Source organism: Drosophila sechellia, chromosome 3R (genome assembly GCF_004382195.2).
Source record: "Drosophila sechellia strain sech25 chromosome 3R, ASM438219v1, whole genome shotgun sequence".
NCBI classification, from domain to species: domain Eukaryota; kingdom Metazoa; phylum Arthropoda; class Insecta; order Diptera; family Drosophilidae; genus Drosophila; species Drosophila sechellia.
In genome coordinates, this window is record NC_045952.1 from 25,164,248 (window position 1) to 25,178,385 (window position 14,138).

The 14,138-nt window shown below is 42.3% G+C and overlaps 2 protein-coding genes across 2 annotated transcripts in view; one reads left to right on the forward strand and one right to left on the reverse strand.

The window, feature by feature from the left end:
- Positions 1-100: 100 nt before the first annotated feature.
- The window catches only part of LOC6617072, a 36,325-nt gene continuing 22,287 nt past the window's right edge, over positions 101-14,138 (reverse strand). Inside the window, exons 8-9 of the mRNA XM_032721926.1 lie at positions 5,821-6,215; positions 101-4,320 (exon numbers count right to left, since the gene is read on the reverse strand). Of these exons, the coding sequence (XP_032577817.1) occupies positions 4,130-4,320; positions 5,821-6,215 (586 nt within the window). The 3' untranslated portion in view covers positions 101-4,129. The remainder of the gene's footprint in view (positions 4,321-5,820; positions 6,216-14,138) is intronic.
- LOC6617071 lies at positions 11,297-12,338 on the forward strand. Its single transcript, XM_002041363.2, has 2 exons — positions 11,297-11,403; positions 11,465-12,338. The coding sequence occupies exons 1-2, from the start codon at positions 11,389-11,391 to the stop codon at positions 12,236-12,238; spliced, it is 789 nt and encodes a 262-aa protein (XP_002041399.1). The 5' UTR covers positions 11,297-11,388; the 3' UTR covers positions 12,239-12,338.

Consider the following 14,138-nt stretch of genomic DNA (forward strand, 5'->3'; position numbering starts at 1 on the left):
TGCCATTTTTTTTTTCACCAGCTTTGGGTCTTTTGTTTGCTCGGCCTGTTTTTAGAGGCGTGTGCTTCTTAACTGGTCCTTGAATGAAACGCTCTTGGCCTTTTGTTTTCAACATTTATTTTTTAGTTCGTTCTCTTTACCACAAATATTCGTATTTCTGTATGTATATTTAATATGCTGTATATCCCTTTCAGTGTAGTAGATTGGCCAAGCAGTAGGCGCCATAATTTGGGTTGAGTTGTAATCGTAATTGTTGTTCTTCGTTTGTTAATTTACACTTTAAACTTTACACTTAATTCTGTCTGCCGCTCAGTGTACATATAAATATTCGTGGCTTAGTATAATAATAATACACATATTCCACAAAATTTATTTTCTGCGCTTGTCTTGCATAGGTTGCAATTTTTGCAATTGTATCGCTCGCTTGGTATGTCTGTATCTATAAATAAATATTTACTTTACGTTTATCGAGTTCAATTTGTCTGGGTTTCTTCAATATTCAGTTATTATTAGTAGCCTCAATAATGCTATTTATCTAGACAATTTCTTAGACCTTAAAACATTTTATACAATACAAATCAGGGAAATTCAAATTAGGCTCAAATATTTTCCACGTGATTTGTGCATGCGATTATATTAATGTTCGATAAACAATGGGAACAAAAAGTTAAAGCTTTTTGTGGTGTAAGTGTCTAAAATTAATAAACATGCCTTTTCTCTATAAATATATATCTTTTATACACGCTTTTTTATGTGTTTTCCTTATGTCTTGTTGTATACATAATTTCAATATATATTTTGTATAATTTCATGTTTTGTTCAATATGCAATGATATGTGTGACTGGAAGATTTTGATGTGAGAGAAATGATAAAGATAGACGCGACTCTGATTTCCGGACAAAATGTCTTTTTGTCCGGCCATCTGACATCATCGTAATACTTTCGACTTATCAAAATACAACATTTAAATATATTGTTTGTTTGCGTTTCGTGTGCATATTTGTATATCATGCGTTCCCATTTCATTATAATGTCATTTCCTCTTCAACATGAGACCCCATGGCAGCCGAGTCAATATCCACTTATATGACTTGGAGAAGCCTCAACAAACAATAATAATAATTAATCGGCACAAATACCATATGCTAGGCATGAAAAATGTTAATTGGCATCCGACTCGAGAGGCTGGGCTCTCATTGTATTGGGATCCGAAAATGTTACAACATTTATGATATGTTTTGCGAATTGCTGCGACACTTAATGTACTCTTATTTGATCTATATAAATATCATCCTCTTGCGTTTCGCTTGCACTGGACACCTACATATATGGAGTTTTTACATAGATACACATACATAGATATGCTCGATAGAGGTTGCATAATTAGCGACGTGACTGGGAATATGCAATTATGCATATTCATGCGGATATTTGCTAAGACAACAGACGACTGAATTGAAGACAACACGCAGTTTCATATTTATACAGACAAATAGAGAAGAGAGTGTATGACATTTAGGAAAGTTTTTTTTGGGGAAAACTGCGGATGTGTTGGCGAGTGTAGAGAGTGATGCGTTGGTGTTTGCACTTGTTCATAGATTGGTGGGAAACATTTACTAGTACGAGTGATTTACAAACCCATAACTAACTGGGAAATAGCTCCCGTATAAGTTTACATAAATTAAATCAACTGGAATTGAATAATGGCCGAAATTAGCATACCATAATCATATCATTACTAAAACGATATATAGTAGTCTACGGATTTGAATTAAGGTAGGAATAAATTATCGAATCGTTTTAAAGCATTTACATTTGTTTGTGTATAAGTGTATCTTTTTTACTTATTCGGTTTACTCTTTTATTTAGTTCTTATTGTATGCAATCAGTAAATTTGCATGCACACCTATTCGTAATGTATAATTTATAAATGTAATCAATTTTTTTCTGTTAATAATAGACAGCGTAGCATAGGAAGACGTCAATACCTGCATAAGACATTTTAGCCATATTTTCATACATAATATGAACTTTGTTTTCAATTATTTATACGTGATGTCACCGTTATCATAATTAAGTATATTTCATTTATAAAAAATTGTCGTAGTTCGTTCAAGCATTATCCAGTTGGTGTACTCATCCGCCTTCACTGGCCAAGAAACTACATGTACGTGTACTCACAATGAGGACAACCCTTGGAAAATGTTTCAACTGTGGCAAGATTTTTCAATTTGCTGTTTTAATTGTTCTTTGTTAATTGTTATCGGTTTGCTTTAACGGATTTCGCTTGCTCAAACTGTTGGAGAACATAGCAGGTTTAGTTGTTATACTTAACTTATGTTTGGTTTTGCATTTTGCCGTCGAGTAGAAGTCAAAAATAGAAGCCTAATTACACACACAGTACAGACAATCATTTATATATACTTTTTTGGTTTTGTTTTTCATTTTTGTTTTTGTTTTTAGAGAGTATAGACAAGTCCACTAATTGCTTTACATATATTTACTTTGCCGGGTTGTCCGTGGTTGCTACCATCTTGCTTTACATAGTTACATTGTTATGCTACGTGTTAAAATGGTTATTTAGCCATAGACACTTAAAGCGCGCTCGAAAATAATCCTCCTAAATACACACGAAATGCATACGTACTTGTTGTTAAGCACTGCGACTAAGCCGCTTCTTAACCGACCAAAAATAAAAAAAAAACCGGGAAAGGAAAGTCTTAATGAAAACAATTAATCGCAACGGCAAATATTTTCCTAACTACACACTAAACGAACCATTGCAACGATAACCATTTACACACAACAAACCCAAAAAGAAGGCTCCAAAATGAAAATAAATAAATAAGCGTCGTAATGTAAAGCGGAGTCGTTCCGGAGTGGGGTGACCCATTACGAGACTAACCCTCCGGGGGTGATCCTTTCCCATTTTCGGGGTCACCACGCGCCGCAGATTGCGCCTCTTTCGGCTCCTTTTCTTCGGCTTCTGCGTGCTATTTTTCGCTCCGCCTTCTCCTATTTTGTTTTGGTTGTTTTCTCGAAAATGTTTTCAACACTGATTGTTTCTGTAAGCTTCTTGGTTTAACTGTCTAATTATTTTACATTTAAACGTTTTAATTCCGGGGGTACGTTGGTACGGGGCATTCGGGTTACGATACTGCTGGCTCCTAAACGCAATTGCCCTAATCTTAGCCTACTCTCAGTTAGCCACATCCCTATATTCCTATCCGTTTGACTAGCCCAAGCGCTACAATACCGTAAAAAATATGTTTCCTTTGAGTGTTTTTTGTAATTCGATTTGGTATGCACTACAGCACTAAGATCATGCATTTTAGGTACAAGCTTCGTAGCGACTGCTTTGAAACGCCTAAAAACGATAGCCTCAATCAATTCTGGCTACTTGGGATTTGAATTTCTCTGGGTTTTTTTGTTTCTTGTTTTCTTTTTGGGGCGGGGTGGGGCTGTGCCTTCTCCCACGCATCTGACAAGACTGAAATCAGTGGGCGGAGCACCACGCCCTTGACGCACTGACCTTGGCAGAGCGCAAAAACTTTGGTTTCTTTGTTCTGAGTTGCAGTCGCCTCCTATCCCGAAACTTATGTTCAATTAGCTATACAAAATTCTTCTCGGACTACAAAAAAGTGGCCGCTGGCCACTGAAAGCATTCTACCCAATTTCCCGTCCGACTGCAACTTAATTACAAACATTTCTCTTTGGCATTGCGGCCACACAAAAAAAAGGGGGAAAATCCACGCCCGCTTTTCTCGGTCATCTGCAGTTATTTACAAGTAAACTATTTAAATTGGCCGACCAAGGCGAGCACAAATGCTAAAAATGTTCTCTTAGTCCATTGTTGGTTTTTTTCTTTTGCCCTATTTGAGCTGCACTAATTTAGCTGCTCGATCGAGCTCATGCTGGGGAAATAGATTAAAAATGCGGTGTACAATTTACAAAAATTCCAACTTGTTTTTTCCGATGCTGTTGCTGCTTTTGTCCTTGATGGGATGGGGATGGTGATGATGTGGTTGCCCTTGGTTTTGCATTAACAATACCTTCAGTGCGAGTGTCGGTGGTCTTCTCCTCTCCTCCAGCGTATCCCGTTCGCCTGCACTTCGCATTTTGTGCCATCTAGTAGCTGATTGGCAGCAGGACGAGCAGCAGGAGCTGGGCCAGCGACCACAAGTGCGTCACTACCGTGCCATGTGCCCTCCGTCCAGCGGAGGTCTCGTTGCCATGTCCGTTTCCATTGCCCAGCGCTGCCATTCCGATGCTCGGCGGAGCCGTCGACGTGGAGGAGGCCAATTGTCGCTCCACCTCAACTGGAAAGATGTTGAAAAAAGGACAGTTTAAAATAAATATTGCAGGGAATACTTAAACATCTAGCAAGCAACATCTAGTATCAGATAAGGTTTCATGTACTTAAGTATAATTATTTAAATCACTGACTAGTATAAACTGTATATACTGAATGTAAACTTTTCAGATCATTTACAACAATTAAGAAAACAGAGTGTCACTAAAATAACATGAATAACCCTGACAATATAAGAGGTCACAGACAAAGCAAAAAATCAATTTGGGAAGCAAAGTTTGTGCCCGCAAAAATGAATAATTCAGAGCAGTGATAAGTCTCGCAAGTTATCTAGCCGAAATGGTTTACCGCCGAAAACGAGGCACGAAACCGCAGAAAAGGTCGCCATGTTGATCGGCCCAAAAAACAAAACTGAAGAAGTCTTGAGCGCTAAAAACTTTTCGCATAAGCGAACTGATGGCAGCCCCTTAGGGCGGCATAAGAAACAATTACAGAGTGAAGCATTCTTGGCTGCGAAGTGGCAGTGGCCCAAACAAATGACGCACTTCACGCAACATAAATAACACGCATACGCCCCTTGGTACAAGTGACAGTTGGCAGCCACTCGGCCGGCAAAGAGGTCAAAGGACAAGACTGCGAAGCTGCCGCCGGCCAAGTGCGATGGTTGTGGGGGACTCAAAGGGGCTGAGAGGGGAAAACAACCAACGACCATCGTGAGTCATGGGGCCTGGTAATGTGTAAATTATTTTGTACAATTCGGGACAATTTACAACTTAAGGCACAATGACTTGGCTGGCTGGGACGTTAGTGTTAACAACCGGCTCGTAGGCAAACAAAGCCGGCAAAAATATATAAATTAACCTTTGTTTGGCCTGCTGTTCAGTTACCAAAGAGGTGGAGTAAATGGAAATTAAACGTAGACAAAACGGCAAACATATGACGCCCCCCTTTTCATGTGCGGCATCAGTTTGGCAAACGAGCAAATCCAAGAGGGAAATACCTAATCTGCCAGTTGAGACAAAGGCAAAGCCAATGGCTTTTGTTTTAAAATTCCTTGTTGGATTTTGCTTTTCGACAGTCGGGCAAATAACAATACCCCTGCACATTATCATACTAATTTATTTTGCGAAAATTCATCAGTGATTCCATTTCGTTGCGCCGAGGACATTTTTGATGAGCTCACTGGTCGTAATTTCAGGCGAGTGTGTTTCGAAACAAATATTTGCCTGGTGTAGCATTACGGAACATAAAATAAATAAAGTAAATATATATGCGCAGGAAAACAGGAACACAATGTAGAGTCAGCCGCTTTATTCAAATCACGGATACGCACCGTGATCAGGGGGAAAATAAAGTTTAATAAATGTAAGAGCTATCTCTGTTCGTAAATATATAATAAAATAACTTTTTTTTCTAACCCTATCACTGCTTGGAAAGAAATCAACAAGTTTATAAAATTAAAAAATCTAATTAATTCTGAACATATATTAACACTTCCCACACTCACCTTTCACTGAGTAAGTCTTGTAGTCGGCGTACTGCTCGCCCTGGCCCACAGTCGCCGGGATCGTGGACAGGCAGGTGATCTCCATGCGACTATTGCTGCCCACGTGCTCCTCGGTCAGCTCGATGTTCAGCTGGCTGATACTAAACATGCCCTTCTCCTGCTGGGCGGCAGTAACGGCGGCCGCTGCAGCCGCCACCCCGCTTCCTCCGCCGGGATGCGAAAGCGGTCGCTGGTAGCCCGCTGCCAGCTGGTTCATGGGTCCAGCGTTTGATGGGATGCCCAGCTCCTTGTTCATGTTGGGAGCCTGAGGACCGAAGCCGCCGCTGTTCAGGGTGCTGCGAATGATGCCCAGGGCGTTCTCGTTTATGTGGCGCCGATACTTGCGGTTGCTGTTCCTGCAACATAAAGTGAGAGTGTGGGTTTAATGTGCCGGTGCCTGGCAATTTGCACACAAATAAAATCGTAAATATTTGCATTTTATGATTGATGTGTGCAAACGTGAAAAGCAAAATAAAAGCCCGGCCAAGTGAGAAGAGCTTTCACATGCCGGGCACGCACATCTGATTCCCATACAATGCCTCATGGATACAACCCATATAGCTGTCTTCATTATCGCCAAGACCCCTGAGTAATTGATAGCCGTACAACAAACTTCACAAGTCTGAATGGCCCCTGGATTGCAAAAGAGTCTCATTCGGTTTCCGAGAAAGAAAATACCATGTCAGAGATTATTGGGCATCTGAGTGCGCGTTTTTTTTTTTTTTTTTGCCTTTCTGCTGATTGGTAAGGCTTTCTAATGGTTTGCCTGTATTTAGGCCAGATTAGTTTGCATTATTCAGCCGTATCGCACATTGTGAGTCTAATTAGCTTTTACGACTTTGCTTCATATTTGATAAGAAGCCTGAACGGCATACAAATGAACCCGGATCTGCGGATAAGCGGTTGTGTGGCTTTGGGGCTTCCCGATCCCTTACCCTGTAATTACTCTGGGGCTTGTTCGTTTGTTCGTGTACGGCGACATGTTGCTTTATTACAAATTCAAAATGACAGCGAAATTACGTTTGGTATTGCCAGGATACAGGCATATACACACACATGCACACCCGTTCGCAGATCCTTGAAGAAATAATGTCGAGGCCATAAACTTTAATGCTGTCTAACCAATTGTCAGCTGTGCTAGTTTATGACCATCATTTACATATGCAGGACGTATCGAAATTTCGTATGACAAAATCGCCTTTAAATTGGAGTGAAAAGCGTTTACTTTCGTCACATTTAAACAATTATAACATTTGCATATCTTTTGTCCTTGCTGCCGACTTTCCTGCTTATGCAAATTGCAAAGTAAACGCCATAGAATTTTAGCACAATTATATTTAAATAATATTCGGCTTAAAGTGCACTGGCTGCAAAACTCAGAGTCTGAGTATGAGCGGAAGGATACGAATGCCGCAAGCACTCGCACTGATAAAGCAAGGTGTCAGCAAAAAGTTGCCTTTCCATGGAGTGTTTGCTTCTCTTTCAATCTTTTCCGATGTGTATGTATATATGTATGTTCCAGAATATCCAGACTCTATGCAACCAGAGCACTTGGCAACTGGGAAGGAAAATGGGCAAGTGTTATGCAAATTGTGACGGCAGAAGACGACATCTGTATACGCTTGAAATACCTCACAATGAGAACTCAAATCGGAAAAGTAATTTTCATTATGGCTGAACAGTGAAATTTGATTTCATTTGCATCTATTAAAGCTGACAGCACTTTGGGTCTAATAAAATGGTCAGTACAAAACATTCTGCACGCGTATACCAAATATTGGATCCTTTGCCGAAATGTACACATTTTTTCCATTTAATTCCATTTTGGGTATGTTTTGCAAGCCGTAGCACGCACAAAGGCCAAACAATTGGTCTGGAGAAGCGTTCATGGAGAACTCAACCAATATCGAGTGGCAGTAGGGCAGAGACCGACAGCCAACAGCTTCGGTAGTAAGCCAGTTAAGCCAGCAGAGCAAACAAAAATGCGGGCCGAAACCCAGAGCAAATGCACAACATCCTTCCATAATCCTTCGACAGCTCCAGCTCCAGCTTCAACTCTGGCTGCACAGATGATGACAGCTGGTAGCTGCATCCAGGGCATCATCAACGGAGCTGTTGTTACTGCGAAGCTACTTCCACATCCACTTCCCCTGCTGCAGTTGTCTTAATAAAATTCCTTATGCAGCGCACTTTTCGCAGGAAACGCTGCCACCGGTAGTGAGAACAGGGCAAGGAGCTGGGAATTTCAGGGCAAAACAGCTAGGACAACAGCATCAGCAGCCGTGGCAGGAAGCTCAAGTTCAAAACATAACAAACTTGCCGAGCAATTCAAATCAGACGGAAATGCGGGACCCGGTGTTCCGCCATCGTTAAATAGTTTGTGTGTATATGTGTGTGTGTGTGTGTGTGAAAGTTATGAAACTGCTGTCTGGCATGACACTTTAAATTCCGCTTTACCCTTGGCAAGGAACTGTGGAATATCTTAACTCGCAGCTGACATGCAAAACCGCCTTCTGGGTTTTTTGGCCCGGCCTAAGGCGATAATTTGAGAAATGCGCCTAATTAATTGATAAGTCATGTAGTTTCGTTCAGCTCCCTGCTGTGTAATATTTATGTGTCTCTGAGCCACAAAAACCACAGTCTAATTCCGTTTACGAACGCAGCCAAACGAACCGAAGGCTTCGATGCCAGCGCAACAGAACCTATTAGCTATTTATGATAGACACGGCAGTCCAGAAAAGTATCGGAAATAGTGCTGCCAAGTTCCTAACTTCCCGATGAAATAATTTTAATTGTTCAAACTTTTTTAGGATTTGGTACCATACATACATGAGGAGGGGGGTCCTTCTAGCATTTAATAATTCATAGAGTAACGTTACTGATATGAAAAGCAATCATTTCTGTTTTTCACTGACTTAATAGAAAGTTTTTGACGGCAGACAATGATACCACTTGTAAAACATATAATCCCACAAAATCACCATTTCACACAAATTTTGACGTGCCAAAGGAAGAGGATTAGCTACTGCGATCGATGTTACAATTCCTTTTCATTAACTTTATTGTTATTGTATGAAACTTTTAGCTTCCTTCTCGCCAAAACCATCCCTCTGAATAACCGACAGCACTGGAGGGTCCGAAGCAACAAGATTTCCAATCGAAACAAGAGCATTCGACCCACCATCAACCCACTTAGCTGGAACAAGCAAAGCAACTTAAGTGGGCGTAAGGGCTACGAGCAAAACCATGAATTTCTTATGCCGCCATGCACAAAAAGAGGTCTTGAGATCGGAAACCGGAACTTGGGTGAGCCGCAAGTTGGCAACAACAGTCAAACAACTACAGCGGCAAATGGCAAAGAAACCAAACAGATTACCACCCAAACTTTTGGCCAAAATCAAATCCTGGCCCGGCAGTTAGAACCTCCGCCTCTTCGAAACCCGAAAATTACACAGCGCAACGCATGCAAATTTTGTTGCGAAGTAATTGCCCAGGGCCAGCTAATTTGTATTAACTATTCATGGGTGTAAAGTGTTTCGTCATCGGCAGCGATGCCAAGTCGATGTCGACCTAACAAGTGTCTAACTTACGGCTTAAATGCGCGCGCGCACAAAAGAGCGCTGGAAAAAAACAAGTTTAAAACTGGGTTAGCCAGCAACAGCACACTGATAAAAAAGTTCGCACAGTTTTTTCAATGCCAATCAAAATACACATAATAAGTTTAAGACAAAAAGCCGAATAGTTAAAATAAAGAGGTTTTCTAGCAATTTTGCCAACAAGATTATGGTATAGCTTTCTCCCATAAGCTGTTGCGTGGCTTTTAGCCAAATTAAAATAATCCTTGCAGTGTAGGCCGACAGGAAACTCCACTGGCACCGTTAGCTACCTTTACCTCCACCACTAGCACAACTGACAACGGCAACTGTTATGCGTGTGAAATTATAACTGACAGCAGAGCTTCTTTTGTCGCCGCCGACTCATCCTGGCATGCGGTTCATTGAATAATTTATGCACTATAAAGTGGCAGCAGGCACATTCCATTCCGGCGTATCCGGCGATACCTTACTTTAGGGGAAAAAACAGGGCCAAACGCCAGTGGGAGCGACAGGGAACGAGTTGTTTGGCATTGTAATGCAAATGCGAAAACTTCACTAAGTGCCCCTGGAACTATTTATATTAATTGCATGCGTGTCCTGCTGTCAAACAAATATTTCCACCTCAGCTGGCCAACTAATTAAAGGTCAAATCAAACGGAAAATTGTTCATTAAGGGAGCGACAGACGATCGCTCATCATTTAACCCACTCAATTAGGAAAAACAATTTGATAAATTTAGTTTAAATCAAATTATTACAAAAGCAGTTGGTAGCCTGCGGCTGCCACACATGTTGCACGCGACTGCCGGCTACCAACCGCTCGTAATTGGCTTAATTGGGCATTTATCGTCAATCACGGAGTTGCATGTTCATGTTTGGCTTGAAAAATGCATATTTCCGTAATTAGCTTGATTGCATTTCGATGGAAAGCGCCACAGGGCCAACAGACATCGGGGCTAAGTTCATTACCGGCGTAACAGTTTGACAGCCACTGCTGGCAGCCCCAAAAGTATGCAACGAATGGCTCTAACCTTAAGTTCAATTGGGCAATCAATGAATGAATCAAGCATATCAAATTCCACTATGAATGCCATCATAAATGCCCAGTAATATGCAAATTGAAAACACAAAAAAAAAAGAAACACAAACAATACAAATCCCTAAACCACAGAAAAATGCCACAAGCGATATGGGGTTAATTTGCATAAATAGGTTTTTTGTCTGCGCCCCTTTTTTTTTTGTTGCTGGTCAGTGTATTTACGAAATCGAAATTATAAACCATAAACTAGATACGGTGGACAGTCGGCAGAGAGTCGCAGCTCGATTAGCGATTGATTTGTGATCCATCATAGCCAGTATCCACTGCCACGGGCTACCAATTTGCAATTGCCGGAAAGATATATTGACTGAATTAATTAATATTGAATTTGACCAATCATTCGCAGAATTCTGTGGACACTGTAATTGATTTATTTTGCTTTCTTTCTTTTTTCGCCAGCTATTTGGCTGTATTGCAATTAATTAAATACGACCAGCTATGCAAATCGCCTGGCATTGCTCCACTTAAGTGGCCATAATTTCTGGTTTGGCCTACCAACATCCAGTTCCGTCGTGGTTTGTTTTTGCATTTCATTGCCAACGAAATTGGCAAACTGTTTTCGAATTTATGCAAACAAATGCTGGCGGATACAGTTTTGAGGGCTTTGCGTCACCTGCAACTGTTATTGGTATTTGTGCTGGATTAGCATCAATGGCATTGGCTACACCCGCTGTCTCATCACGGAAATCTGCATCTTATATTGGACCTGATTAGGGCCGTGCTATAAAAACGCCCCTCGACCAGATGGGCTGCAGCATTAACAGTTTACACCTCCCGGCGTGCTCAACACGTTAACAGATTGGATCGAATATTGGCTAGGAGAGGAGCTATCAATATGCGTGGATTTATTGTAAGTTTAATTGGTATTATTAGTTTGAAATAGTTGGATTAACTTGAGCTTTCTTTGCCAGCTTTTTGCTGTCTTGGCTGTGGCTCGCGCTGATGTAGGCGGCTACAACTATGGAGCTGGCATTGGTTCAGGCGGGTCCATCTCTGGAGGCTCTCTATCTGGAGGCTCCATCTCAGGTGGCTCCATCTCAGGTGGCTCCATCTCAGGTGGTTCCCTCTCTAGTGGTTCCCTGTCCGGTGGGTCTTATTCCACTAACTACGCTCCTGTAAACACCGAATTCAACAAGGAGTTCTTCACCTACTCCGCTCCCGAGGCCGATTTTGAGGATAATAAGAGTGTCAGTGATCTAGCTGCTACTCTGAAGAAGAACCTCCGTGTTGTTTTCATCAGGGCCCCCGAGAATAAGGGTCTGGAGAACGCCGCTGTGGCCTTGGCCAAGCAGGCTGCCGAGCAGCAGACCGCCATCTATGTCCTGACCAAGCAGGGTGATCTGTCCAGCCTGGCCAACCAGCTGCAGAACCTGAACCATGTGAGCGCCAGCAAGCCGGAGGTGCATTTCGTCAAGTACCGCACCCAGCAGGACGCCATCAATGCCCAGCGTACCATTCAGCAGGAGTACGAGCGTCTGGGTGGTTCCACCACCTCCCACAGCGGAGGCGTGGCACCCGTCCTGGACTTTGCCACCAAAGTGCAGCAGCAGCAGCAGCTGATTGATGAGCGTCGGCCTTCCAGCGGAAGTGTAAGCGCCGAACTGGAGGCTCCTTCGGCAGGATATATTCCACCACCAGCGGCAGCGCCCAGTGCCACGTACCTGCCTGTGAACAAGGTCAAGTAGGAAACCTGCAAGACCACATTCTTATTTACGAATTAGCTCACACATTCTCCTTTAAGTGCTACCGTATAAAATATAAACTTAACTTAATGTATGCCCGATATATTGTTGCTGTCGAGATTAATGCAGGAAGTCATGTCAGCGCCTTGTAGCCACTATCGGTCAGAGCCTGGGCTGCAATTAAAACTAAAAGCGCACTGGCATTGCACGGTTTGGGTTTAAAAGGGGCTGTAAATTTAAGTGCATGCCCTCTGACCCCTCTGATTCGTTGCCAGCGGTTTATGGCACGTCACCGACGACCAGTGTTGACCCGTCCTAAAGGACTACCACCATACACGCGATCAGGGCCAACTGGTCTGGGCTAATTACCGCCGCACATAGCCAATTTCTGGCGCTTCATGACCACAACCAGTCGCTACATTTAATGGGTGCCCTTTTGAGGGTCAAGTCGGTGGCAATTTGGTCCTGCCACTGTTGCCGCCAAAGAAACCCACACTGAAAATTAAATGAAAATTACTAGCTGCATTTAGAAGCGCGCTCCTTTGTTGACCGTCGTGAAATTTCAGCTAGCAAGCTGAAAGAAACCCACAAAACATCTAAACCAGAAAGTGCTTTGTTTTCTTTTTCGCCACAGTCTTTCGCGGCAACCGAAGTCCTCTGAACAGCATACCTCAAAATAATTTAAGAATGCAGTTTTAATGGCAATTCCATTTGCAGCCAAGTGGCCAGATTTCCCCGATGGAGAACCCGAAAAAACGGTCATGAAGCTCCTATTAAAGAGGTGTTTCCCGTGGCCGATTTAAGCTGCCGCTTGTTGGCATTTTGGATTGCCATTCGGATGTATCGTGTGTGCTGTGTTTTCGGGCACTTCTGGCTTCTGGCACAAAGGAAGTGTGCAAAGGGCAAGCAAGCTGCCGGAATAAAAGCCAGGTTACAACTAGACGCAGACAAGGACCTTCAGAACTGCCCAACATTTAGTTCTCTGCTGGCGTGGGCCTGCCACAAAAGGCCTTACGTGTTGCACAAACATAAATTGTGCAACAACGTGTAAACTACTTTTTGACTGCATAAAGCCCACGATTCCCATTCCTGTTGCCGTGTCCTTGCTGGCCCATTCTGAACCATCTTTCTCATGAACACTGCACTACTTACCCTTGGGAGAGGTAATATCTGTTTGAAAGGTAGGCAAAGTAATATACTTTAAGATTTTATAATTAAATAATTTCAAATTTTTAGCAGATTTATTTAAAGGGCTTTATAAAAATATAAGTTATTTTGTAGAGAATATATTCTACAGCTGGTATGCATTGTTTTAGAATTTTTTCTTTGCGAATAAGAGTGCATTGTGTTCGTTGTGCAGAAGGATTCCCTGCTTTGTTGCCCATTTCCCCCGACAAGTGTTCATTCAGTGCAACGTGTTATGGCCTTTTCGGCCGTGCAACGTCTGCTCGTTGCCTGCCATTCAGTTTTGTTCTTTTCATGTTGCAATCTTAAAGGGTCTTCAAGCCGTGCTCCAGAGAAAATAGCAGGCAACAAAGCCGTGGAAGGCAAACAATACATGATATACTCCTACACTCCGGCAATATGAAAGCCTTTTGATGTTCCGTCTTTCGAGTGCCACTTTTCTGTCTGTCCGTCTGTCTGTCAGTCAGCAGAATGGTCGGTAATCACGTTAAGCGGTTAATTACTTTGCATGGCTGATGTCACAGTCTACTGGCACGCATTCAAGTGACCCCAAACCAATGTTTTATGAGACCCATATATCTTGCAAGGTCACTGGGCCCACAGGGCAGTGGGCGGTGACATTAGCATTGCATTTGCATAAAATAACATGAATATTTTCGCCACACCCACACATGCCGCCCATGATGCACAAACTTAATAAACAGCGCTGTTTATTCCA